Source organism: Arvicola amphibius, chromosome 12, assembly GCF_903992535.2.
Source record: "Arvicola amphibius chromosome 12, mArvAmp1.2, whole genome shotgun sequence".
Classification (NCBI taxonomy): Eukaryota; Metazoa; Chordata; class Mammalia; order Rodentia; family Cricetidae; genus Arvicola; species Arvicola amphibius.
In genome coordinates, this window is record NC_052058.2 from 145,356,987 (window position 1) to 145,370,145 (window position 13,159).

At 39.5% G+C, this 13,159-nt stretch overlaps 1 protein-coding gene across 1 annotated transcript in view; it reads right to left on the reverse strand.

The window, feature by feature from the left end:
• Chd2 (chromodomain helicase DNA binding protein 2) overlaps positions 1-13,159 on the reverse strand; it is a 115,249-nt gene that overhangs the window by 54,520 nt on the left and 47,570 nt on the right. The window contains 9 exon segments of the mRNA XM_042054056.1: positions 928-1,031; positions 1,487-1,653; positions 4,904-4,926; positions 4,929-5,096; positions 7,026-7,074; positions 9,922-10,066; positions 10,069-10,111; positions 10,977-11,003; positions 11,005-11,067. Of these exon segments, the coding sequence (XP_041909990.1) occupies positions 928-1,031; positions 1,487-1,653; positions 4,904-4,926; positions 4,929-5,096; positions 7,026-7,074; positions 9,922-10,066; positions 10,069-10,111; positions 10,977-11,003; positions 11,005-11,067 (789 nt within the window).

Sequence of the window (13,159 nt, forward strand, 5' to 3'; positions counted from 1 at the left end):
CTTTTACCTACAACAAATCTCACAGAGACTGGAACAAAGGCATTTACAAAGCAGATTCACAGCCAGTATCTGAAATAAGAAACCCCTCCTATAAGTCCAGCAGCAAGGAGCACTGGGACCAATTCTACTGAGAATCACTATCAACTTTGCTCTGGGAACCAGGATGTTTCAAGAAGTACTGTTTTGCTCCCAACCTCAAACCAAGGCCACACTCTATGGGGTTAAGATAAAATAATGCTGCCTCTTTTCTTCTGAGGATTTGGGATTCTATAATCAGGTTCATACTTACTACTGTCTACTTTTGACAACAGACGTGGATAAATTGGAACATTTCTTTTGCCCATCTTTTCTGTCACCTTGTCCTAACGCTAATGATCGTGACTACACTCAGTGGGTAGAAAGCATTTGCTGCACAGACCTAAGGACCTGAGCTTGAGCTGAGAGCCCATGGTGGAAGGAGAAAAACAACTGCTCAGAGTTAGCCTCTGCTCTGCACACAGGCACATGGCACACAAATGCCTACACACACGTCATTACTCAAGTCTTTCTAAAAGTAAAGAAAAATGTTGCTGGGCACAGTGGCACCACACCTTAAATCCAGCACTTGGAAACATAGGCAGGTAGATCTTGTGATGTTTGAGACAAGCCTAGGCTACATAGTTAAGTTCCAGAAAAGCCAAGACTATATATAGAGAAAGCAAAAAACAGTTTCATTTTTGTTTTTGTGTTTTAAAGAATGACCTTCACATGTTCATTATCATACTAGAGTAATCTAAAGACATGAAGAAAAACTGAAACCTTACCCGGACCTTAATTCAGGATAGAAAACTTGTCTTTCTACTCCAGTAGTAAGAGGGGAAGAGAGAAGACAGACAGACAGCCAGACAGTGTAGACAGTGGTAAGACCAGTAACATGAGCCATCTTACCTGGAAGGGTAGTGTTATGATAGTCAGGTACTCGGCCAGCAGCAATATCCCAACATCCTCACCATCTGAGAGAAGATAAGGACTCTGTTCCCCTTTCCCGGAGTCTTGTCAACAGTTTGGTCTAACAGAATCAGCTTCCCCACTGCTCCTGATAGGGACTGGAGATTCAGAAGATGGACTCAATCATTAAATCCCAAACACAACATTGACAAAAAGTTCTTTAAATATGACATTCACAGTACTATGCTTCCTGAACTTTACTTAAGTTTTCTCATCATTTTTGTTTGGAGACAAGGTCTCACTATGCAGACCAAGTGAACCCAGAATAAGCTGTCCTCAAGCTCAAGACCCTTCTGCCCCCACAACATCCCCATCACATCCAAGGGCTCCCTCAACTCCACACCAGTACTGATATCTGACTTTTCTTGTGTTTTTCAAAGCTTACTCTGATGCCCCTTGAAGGGTAACCAAGGAAGAGAAGGAACACTTGATAAAATAAAATCTAAAGCAAGCCTGGTCCACTGCTGAGAAGGCGTTCCGTGAAGGAGGAAGTGCGCACCTGGAGGACCCATCCTGGCCGCTCTCCCTCTCCGCTCTCCCTCTGGAGCTTTGATCAGGTGGCAGTGGTTGCAGCATTTCTTCAGCTCCATCACAATATTAAGAAAGCCGGATGTGCTGCCCCTTGTTCCTTTGGCAAGAGCCTTGTAATTCCTGGTCAGGATCCACCTGCAAATTGACAACATTAATGCAGATAAGCAGAGTTTATGGTACCATAGGAAATAAAGCTAAAATACAGAGAGACTTTAACTTCTATCTATCACCTAATTGTGATTCACTCACACCGCCATGTAGAAACAAAACATCAATGATTCTACTGAGTGTGTCACAGAACACTAAAGGACATTCTAGAAAGTTACATACACAACTAATATATACATATGGATGTACATATGGGGGTGGGATAGGGGACCTCACTCATGAAGCACTTTTACAGAAATTTTTTTCTTTTTGGTTTTTCGAGACAGGGTTTCTCTGCAGCTTTAGAGCCTGTCCTGGAGCTAGCTCTTGTAGACCAGGCTGGCCTCGAACTCACAGAGATCCACCTGCCTCTGCCTCCCGAGTGCTGGGATTAAAGGCGTGCACCACCACTGCCCGGCCAGAAATTTTTAAAATGGAGAGTAAGTCATCTAACAGTAAGACACTGGTTAAGTTAAAGATATTGTAGAAGCTAGCATGGTGGTGCACATCTGGAATCCCAGCACTCAGCAGGCCAAGGTGAGAGGACTGTCAGTGCAGTCAGCATGGGCTATAGTGAGAGAATTTGTCTCCAGAAAATATAGAAACCACAAGTGTGTGTATATATATTATATAGTACACAATGCTAAATAATGTTAAGTATTAACGTTTTATATTACCAATTTGAAATGATGAGGAGAAATACATTTATTATGGTATATTTATAGATAAGCCTTAGTAATAAACACCAAAATATTTAAAGTATTTTTATCTGAGCAATTACATCTTTACATTTCTCGTAATAACCACAATTTTGGGAATGTATCTCACAACACTCACTGCATAACCATTTATAAAGCCAAAGTACTTGAAAAGGTCCATGTGTGCACAGCAGAGAATGGGACAAATAAACCACAGGTCCACACTCAGATGAGAGTGTTGGCACTCCCAGAAAGAGTACCATGATGGTGCACAACTAAATCCAGTCCTTAATCCCAGCACTCAGGAGCCTAGAGTCTAGAGGAGTATCAAGTTCAAGGCCAAATGAGACTAAACAGTGATATCCTGCCAAAAGGGTTGGGGAGGGAAATGGGTGGCAGCCAGAAACATCATGCCTGTTAACACCAGCAACCAATACGCTGGAGCAGAAGAAAGGAGACCTGCAGACTACTCAGTTCACAAGTACAGAATATTGGTATTCTTTAAGTGTAAGGAATTCATTAATTCTATCGACCAAGAGCACCCCTAGACCACAAGTCTGCAGTCTACATGCACAATCTCCCAGTAAAATAGTAGGTAGAATTCCTAACTGCTTGGCTCTGGTTTGAGGGAGGAAAAGGAGTGAGGAACATGAAACACCTCTACCATTTTAGAGGTAAAGCAGCTATCAGCTACAATAAGGATAGCATTCCTATCCAGAACTCCAAACTCCAAACATTCTAAGTAGACATGATTCCATAAATGGAAAATTCCACACCCAGACCTGATACCAAACAGTTCAAATGCAGTGCGCTAAAAACATACATAAAAGTGTACACATACACGTGTACACACATGAACATGTTACACCACTCACACACACAACCTTACAAAATCAATGTGGTGAAACACACAGTAACTAGGAGGCGGAGGGTCAACATTGATGTACACACAGACTCTATCTTGAAAATAAACACTTTCAAAGGCCAAGTTTTTCTCTAAGAATTAATATATGAAAAAAGACATACTAATTAAATTATAATGGAGAGAATTATGCAGATTCCTAAACAAACAAAAAGCATGAATGTTCCTGTGTGTGTGTGTCAACTGGGAAATGTAAACATTCTGTGGACATTATTAAATTGTTAAGGAATTATTAACTACTTTTAAGCATGGTAACAGGATAAATTTTTGATTAAGAAGTCTTTTCTCTTTTAAAGATACACAACCAAAAGAGGGGTAGAAGAAAACATAGGGGTATACTAATTAATGGCCACTGAAGCTGGATTATGAGCAGATGAGTAAACACTGTACTATTTTGCTTATATTTGAAACGCCCCAATAATTATATCTCTAAAAGTCAAATGGGAGTTTGGAACCACCTACCAGTTCAGCAAAGTCTGCCCAGCACAAATGAGGCCCTAGTTTGATCTTTCAGAAACATGTATATACACACACATTAATGCATAACATTTATGAAAATTAAAATGTGAAAGCTGATAACAAACACATTTTATTCTGTCATCTATGCCAGACTATTTTCAAATTTAAGTAATAATACAGTGAGCCAAAACCATGGCTTTGGGCCATGCTACTTAGAATGCTAGACAGGAAGGAGTACTCACTGTTCTAGAGGTGAGAGCTATCTCTCCTGGACTTTCGAAAGCCCTTGCAACGTCACGTCCTGTCTTAAATGGGACTGTTGTTGTAATGTTTCTAGCCACACACAACAAGGCTTCAGGAAGGGACATGTTTCATTCATCTCTATTATTCCCAGTAGCTAGAAGAATGCCTAGCATTAAAAACTTCACAAGAGATTTATTGAATGGAAAACAAAAATTGTCTAGTTTAACCAATACCTACTTAGTATAGGAGTATTAGCACTAGAAATTATGGGCTGCAGAGCTGGTTTGGTAATTAAGAGCACTTGCTGATCTTGTAGAGGACCTGGGTTTGGGTCCCAGGACAGACTTTGGTGGTCCACAACCATCCTTAACTCCAGTTCCATGAGATCTGACACCCTCTTCTAATCTCTGCAGGTAACAGGCATGCATGTGGTACATATACATACATGCAGGCAATACACTCATATAAATACAACATAAAATAAATAAATCCTCCCAAAAAATGTTTTGCTTGAAAAAACTTTTGATCATTTATATGACAAGAATTCCGTGGAAATTCTCGCTTACTCAAAGAAAAACAAATTCCCTTTTTTTTTCTAATTGAGTATGAATTTTAACCTAATTCTGTATTGAGTCTACAAAGCTCAATGATTACCTAACAAGCCGACGGCTGAAATCCAATTCCTATTGCTATAAGAAAGCAAAGCTTAGAAGCAGGCCTGTTCCTAGTATTCTGTAGGGAGGTGGAACTCTGAGTTCAGGTCAGGTAGAATTACATAGAGAGACCCTGTCTCAAAAAAATAAATAATAGAAAACTTTACTACTGAGAACTTGCCAGACTGGCAAGGTTCTAGACTTAAGTACTTTTAAAAAGGCACGTCTGCTTACGGCTCATCTAGCTTGTAGCAGGAACTTACTTATAATACTGTTTTCTGAAGGCTCTGACATCTCCACCCTGAGAATCTGCTCCACTTTGGCAGGAAGGGATTTCTCCACATCTTTTTTGACTCTCCGAAGAAGGAAGGGCTCTAGTACCTTATGAAGACTCTGATAGCCATTCTCTCTCCCCTTTCCATGGTCTTCTTCAAAATCTTCCCAGAAACTCAAAACCTACGGATGAAATTGTCACCATCAGTTATACAAAAAGAAGAACATTTCACAACAAATAAGAACTGAACAAGGTAGTAGGGTGGTTTGGAGGGGATTTTAAAACAAAATAACTTTCAATCCTTCAATTCATCCCGCAAGGAAAGGCAAAATTTGTCCATCACTGAATCTCAACAAAAAGGGGAATAAGTAAAATCTAATTCTAAAATTTCAAAAAAGCGACAAGGTGGCTCAGCAGGTGGACACCCGCGATTCATCATGGTCTGTGTTCTGGTTGATGCAGTATGGTCAGCTGGCAGCCACCATCCACAATGTGCTGTGTAACTAAAATTGAAAGCCAAAAATCAACCCTCCCTCAAGTCGCTTCTGTCAGGTATTTTGCAGGAAATTGTGTAAAGTAATTGATTCGGCCACTACTGACTGTGATCTCCAGTAGAGGGGAAAGAGGGACCCAGTAAGCAGACAAAGAACAGCAATGGGAAAGGACAATGCTGCAGCAGGATAGAGAGACATATGAGCCAGGAACTCTAAATAGTGGCTACTCAATCGATGGTTACCCTTCCATCCCCAAGGGAGACACTGGTAATGTCTGGAGACATTTTTAGTTGTGACAACTGGCCTGCAGTGCGAAGAAGCCAGATACTGCTAGGACGTCCTACAAGGAAAAATGACACAAGGCAGCTGGGGTGAGGGTGGAGTGTCCAGTCCAACCCAAAGGTAAGAAGCCCAGCACTATGAGATGGCACTAAATGGAGGGGTGCAGAGAACCTCTCCTCGCAGCAAAATACTGTCAGGTGAGGAAAGGGAAAAAGAGAGGGGGAAGGGCAGGTGAGCGGGAGGGGAAGGGAAGGGAAGGAGAGGCGGGGAGGAAGAAGAAGGATCAGCCCAACCCAATGTTAACTGCTCAAGTAACAGCTGCACTGGAAGCTAGCACAAGAGGGTTCTATGTCTCAAGCCACCATCGGAGGATCCTAAAACAGTCTCAAAAATAATACTGTGTTTCAAAAGGTTCAAAAGCAAATAAGACAATAAACTTGCTGCCTATAGGTCTGCCTTACAAGAAACACTCAAGTTGAGCCCTCTGAGCTAAAGAAAAGGCCTACAGAAACCTCAATCCACAGGAAGAAATAAAGATCACCTGGAAATGATAAAATACAAGCATTATTTTTTCTCTTTTCAGTGCTTCCTTAAAAGGCAATCCTGTGTTAACCAATAATTACTGCTGTATTCTTGACTTTTCTAACCAAGAGAATTTCAGGTGGGAGCCATTGTGGAACAAAGCTGTTACCCTTCTTAAGAATTAAGCTGGCACTAGCCTGAAGATTAGGCTGAACTACAGAATCCCTAGACAATACAAGAGTAAATAATTTTAAAATAGTAACATAAACTAAGAGAAGAATTACACAGTACACTAAAATACATATATTAAGCAAAAGCAGAGAAGGAGAAACTAGGAATAAACATGAACCATGGAACAAGTAGCCAAATGACAGGAATAGATCCACCCCATCACTGTTCATATCCAAGAAACTGCCTCAACTAAAAAAAAAAAAAAAAAAAAACTTGTATCTAATGCTCTGTTTCCCTTGTCCTTCCACCAATTCCATCCAATACCAAGGTTCTACAGAATATTAACTAAAGCAAGATATAAAGAGCATTCACATAAGACACTGAAAAGCCTGTCCCTGCAGAATATGGTCCCCAAAGTTAAAAAATACAAAAAAAATTGGTACACAATAAAAAAGTCTAAGGCAAATTTATAAACAACCAGATAATATGCAACACTCAAACATAGCCCTACATAAACTGGAGCTCTAGACCCTAACCACAGCTCTATCCTCAACAGTAGCTCGAGACTCTAGTACAGTATAAAAGTGAGATGAAGAAAACAACGTAAGAGGGCCCAGGATATATGATGTAGGGAGCACTGACCCACTCATCACACAAGGCTTTCAACATCTTACGGAAACAACAAAGCATCCTAAAACATAATCAAAATTTAAGTAAATTCAACAAAAGTTGAAGACTGTAACAATGAACCCACTAAACACTACTGCGAAAAGTTACACAGCTAAACAAATAAAAAAAAAAACCTTCCTTGGCCATGGATTAGATGGCTCAGTTATTACTGATTAACACCTCTCCCTTAACTGATATTAAGATTCAACGCAATCCCAACAAAACTGCAGTAGGTTCTTTCCCCAGAAATTAATGAGGTGATCATGAAAAAGGGATGCAAAGCCTTTACGAGTGCACAGAATGCTCTAAGAAAGAAAGAGACAGATTCTTATACTTCTCCATGTTAAACACCAGTAGGAAGCAGACACTCAAGACTGCTCTTCAGACAAACGGAAATAAGTGTTCACAGCCCAGGATTGACAGACCAGAAGCAAATCCTGTCTCTATTAAGATTTCCAACAAAAGGCGTGTCTTCAACAATGATGCTGGAACAAATTTCCAGACTGCTCAGTGAAGAAAAATGAATCAAGGTCCTCACACTCCATATACTAAATGCCTCAAAATAAAATACGCACCTAATGTGACAGCTAAAATTTCTAGAACAACAATGTCTTCATAGCCCATGGTTAGGCCTATCTATTCTATACATGTCACACAAAAAATAACTTGATAAAAAGCCAATCATATTGAGAGCACCTGTATCCAGAAGTGTTTTTAAAGAAATAAATTGTTCACCCCATATATTGTCAACTCAATTTTTAAAAAAAACTAAGCTATGCTTTTTAAATTCCATTTACCTTTATTTTATGTGTATAAGTGTTTGCCAGCATGTATGTTAATATACCAAGTACATGCAATGCCTGCAGAGGCTAAAAGAGATTGCAAATTCCCTGGAACTGGAGTTACAGACTACATGTTAGCAACCACGGAGTTGTTAGGAACTGAACCCAGATCCTCTCAAGAGCAGCAAATGCTCTTAACCACTAAGCCAGCTCACTAGTTTCAATCTAATTTTCTTTTTTTAAAATTTTGTTTATTATGTATACAATATTCTGTGTGCATGCCTGAAGGCCAGAAGAGGGCACCAGATCTCATTACAGATAGTTGTGAGCCACCATGTGGTTGCTGGGAATTGAACTCAGGACCTTTGAAAGAGCAGGCAATGCCCACCTAAGCCACCTCTCCAGCCCTCAATCTATTTTCTTAACAGGAAAAGATATGAATAAAGATTTTGCTAAAGAAGCCCAAATAGCCAAAGAGAAAATGAGAAGATGCTGAACATCCTTAGTACTTATAAGAAATATATTATGGAACATTTACCTGTCGATTATACAATTAGTAATTCAATTGCTTACTGTGTGTCAGTTGCTAATCCAGGTAATGTGAACCAGTGTTGACTAGCAACCAAGATCTCTAGTATTTTCACATGCCTAATTTAGTGTTAACAGACGAAGAGGTGCTATGCCAGCAAACCAAAGGGGGTAATGCTCTTGTACCCTGTACAGATTTGACACTCGTATTGGTTTAATAAACACTGATAGCCAGTAGCTAAGCAGGAAGAATAGGTGGAGTGACCAGACTAGGACTGGAAAGAGGAATGGCTCAGTCTGTAGTCACCAGTCAGAAGCAGCGGAAGCAAGATGAGAATGCCTCACTGATAAAAGGTACTATGTATGCCACATGGCTAAACATAGACAAGAATTATGGGTTATGTGGTAAAGTTAGTTAATAATAATCCTGAGCTAATAGGCCAAAGAGTTTATAATTAATATAAGCCTCTGTGTGTTTCTTTGGGACTGAGTGGCTGTGGGACTGGGTGGGATACAAACTTCTGCTTACAGGAGGGAAGGCTAAGAAAGGAGGTGGCTGTCTTGTAAAAGGAGAAGCATTCCAGGCAAGACAGAGTAGGATTAGGACAGCATGTGGAAGGGACAGAAAGATGGCCAGGAGGGCTGAAACATAATGACTAACAGAACAAGTGCTGGAGTCAGTATGAGCCAGGATCCAGCTAAGTACAGTCTTTCACACTAGAGGAAGGAACTTAGATTTCACCTAAGTTGTCACTGAGAACCACTAGATAATTTAAGACTGTAGAATGAATATAATATATATACTACATATCTAATCCTATAGCCAAAGTCCTGTAAGAAAACAAGTTAATTTGAGTAAGGACTAAAACTATGCTTCTATTAGCAAGACAGAATTTAAGACATGTCAGACTATGAACCTAATACTTCATTCACGTGGCTTTTCAGCTTTTTGTTTTATGCCTTTTGAGGCAGACTTACATGAAGCTTAGAATGGCCTCAAACTCACCATGTAGCTGGCATTGAATTCCTAATCCTCCTGCCTCAACCTCCCAAGTACTGGGATTTGGTACAAAAAGAATCACTACCCCATCTGACTCTCATATGTCTTAGTAATTATTTTCCAAGTGCTTTAACTAAGTCAAACCTTTGGTAGGCAATTACATAGTCTTCCTTAACAGGCTAATTTCTTTAGTTTTTATTATCACTTTATTATAGAAGACCGCAATACAGCTGCTTCTGCCACAGATAAATGTTTTGCCTCCCCATGCCATCAGTTATGTTAAATCTATTAAGAACATCAAGAAGTTGCCAGACATGGCAGTGCAGCCTTAATGCCAGCACTTGGGAGACAGAGGCAAGCTGATCTCTTAAGATATTGATGCCAGCCTGGTCTACATAGTTAGATCAAGGCTAGCCAAGACTACATGAGATCCTTTTTTAAAAATACAAAAAAGGGGGGAAACACATAAGACCCTTTTTTAAAAATACAAAAAAAAGGGGGGGAAACACTTGCAACCAGACATTCTAGCACCCTTTGAAAGAAACAGGAAGGAGCTTACTTCTCCGGCATAATAAAGTGCAGCAAGGACCAAAGTTCCTTGAGGGAATTCTGCAGAGGGGTGCCCGTGATCAGTAGCCTATGGCTGGACTTGAAATCAATCAGGGTTTTATATAATAAAGAGTCATCATTCTTCAACCGATGGCTTCATCTACTCCCAGGAAGGCCAGTTAATACTGGCCCAGCACAGTCTAAAGTAAAAACAGAAGAGAACGAGCCACTAGGTCAGAAGGGGACCCACAGTGCTTACATATTAAGCATTTCTGCAATAAATACCATCACAAACATACACAGGTAGACATGCTTATTCTTCACAAATTTAAGTATCTATTAGGATTCTTCTGCTTGTTCTAGCAATGCCAGAGTCAAGAGTACCTCATCCTCTCCACTGTAAGTGAGTCTCTTACACAAACCAATACTGCAAGACTCGGCAAGAGGTAGGCACAACTATGCTGAACAAAGCAGAAACAAAAATTTCATGTGACTCTGTCTTTGCAAGACTATTTTCTTGCCTATTTCCCACCCCAACCTGAAACACAGAAAACACAAAACCACCAAATGGAATACAAAAACATTTACCACTTAGTAACTTTAGCAAACGCTCTCCAGTCTCTGTACTGCAGCTCAGTGCTTCCTCCTGCCTCCTGCTCAGCTCAACTAGACTTGGTTGACCTGAGCTCCCATTCAACTGTGAGGTTTGGTTTCTACTTACAATTATAGTATCTGAGGGATTTCTTACATTTGTTTCTTTGCTTGGCTTTTTAAATAAAGCCAGAAGAATAACTGACAAGTAGGAAGCACAGTCCCCACTACTGAAGTATGACACACACGGGCAAGACTTAACTTCGTTTTTTTTAAAGATTATTTATTATGTATGCAGTGTTCTGCCTGCATACCAGAGAGAGGGCAGCAGATTTCAATATAGATGGTGTGAACTACATGTGGTTGCTGGAAGAATGAACTCAGGACCTCTGGAAGAGCAGTGTTCTTATTCTTAACCTCTGAGCCATCTCTCCAGCACCCAAAAATTCAACTTTTTCATTAATAATTACACACCTTATCTTTTAAGAGGATCTCATATGTTGGTTATAAGTGCATTGAACTTCAACCTTTTGGTTTGAGAATGAATCCACTCATATTCCCTTATCTATAAGAAGAAAAGAAATAGTAATTAAAACACAATTTTGACTTCCAAATTTTTAACAAGTTTTATAATAGATGAAATAAAAAATGACAAAAATAAAAGTCTCACAAAAATTGAATCAATAGCCTATGTACTCTAAAGAAACTTAAATAACTCAAACATTGAACACTGAGTCAGAATCAATATGTTACACTAAGCAGGAAAATCATTAGTTATTGCAAATAAACCAAACCACCCCCAAAAGATCTGATGAGTATGCAGTATTTCTCAACAATCAAACTTCAGGAACTTGCTGGGTTTGATATAACATCCCAACACTGAAGTGGCAGAGGCAGAGAGATCTCTGGGAGTTCAGGGCCAACCTGGTGTACAAAGTAAGTTTCAGGCAGGGCTATTACACAAAGAAACCCGTCTTGAAGAAGAAAACCTTTGGGCACTTGAACTCAATAATGGAGGGGCTTTCCCAGACCCCTGAAGTGTTCTTAAGAAATAAAAATTTCCATTATTCCTTAGATACAGTGATATTTACTAAAACATGACAAATTATAGGCCAGAAATTTCATTCATCATAGTCAACGATACATTCAAGAAAAGAATTTAGAGAGTAAAATAGAACTTAACATAAATAGAAAATATTGAGAATATAAAGAAACTGGAAAATTAATGAATCCATTCTGAAACATGACCAGAAATTCAGCAAACACAATGCCTACTGACAAAGGTCTTACGGTGTGTTGACTGAGAAAACAGAACTCGAGACGATGAGCATTTGCAGGTGATTACCACCAAAGACTAAAGGGAAGAAGAACTGGGTACCTGCCACAAATCAAATTCCCACAGGCTTCCTTCTCCTTTAAGAACTAAGAACTTCTATGTCTTAGAAAGTCAAAATTATGGCACCGAAGCCTAATATACTTTATAATCAAATGATTTTTCTCATTTTGTTTTGCTTGCAGGGCTGGCAATCAAACTCAGGGTCTAGCAAACTAGGGTCTATCAACTTGGTTCTAACCCAACCAAGTGTGGGCAAAATGACAGCATTCAATAAAAACAAGTTTGAACCCATGAAAATGTGCTTACAGCACTTCTGTAAACTGTTAAAGATTCCTGGTGACCTGCTCTAACTACAAGCAGTCTCCAAAAGGGCGCAGCTGTGTCTGCTGAGCTAAGGCTCCTGTGCTCCATTCTAGTCATCTAACACCAAGGTGAGACAGACTTCCTGGACAGTCTTCAGCAGTCTGTCACATATTTGCTGCCATTAATTTTGAGAACTATCACAAAAATTACAGGGATACAAATAAAAGCACCCAACACAAGAACCAGCATATAGTAGGTACTCAAAAAAAAATTTCTCAAAAAACTTTTTCTAAACAAAGACAAATTTACATCACTATGTGCCTAAATCATAGATGTTCAAGGCATTGTTTGATACCAAATAACTCTCTTTTCTGCAGTCCTAGAAATGTATTGTTTTCCTTTATTTTTATTTATTTCTTGCAAGTTATGAAAACTGTTTTAAGAGATCAGGAAATAAATTCTAAGAACTCAAGTCTTCCCAATAACATTTCGAGTAAGACAGCAAAGACATTAATTTTCCATAAGAAAACGTAATCTTAAATAAAAAGATCAAACTAGTAGTGGTAATGCATGCTAATAATCATAGCTCTCAGGGGCTGAGGCAGGTGGACTGTCACAAGTCAGAGGCCAACCTAAGCTACATAGTGAGACATTAGGAGGGAAAACAGAAGGGAGAAAGAGAGAAGAGAAAAATCAGAAAGAGGAGGAAAATCAGAGAGAAAACAATGCAGTCTAACTAAGAGATTCCCTGGAATTATTGCTGTTTAAAACAAAGTAATATACACCTTGTTCAATGCTTTAAAGAATACCTGAGTTGCATTGACAGAACTCCAAGTACTGAGCCCAGAGTACACAATGTGTGAATGATTTTGTTTTGTTTTGTTTCTTTTTTGAAATGGGGTTTCTCTGTGTAACAACCCTGGTTGTCCTTGAACTTGCTCTGTAGACCAGGCTTGCTCACAAAGATCTGCCGGCCTCTGCCTCCCAAGTGCTGGGATTAAAGGTGTGCCACCACCAT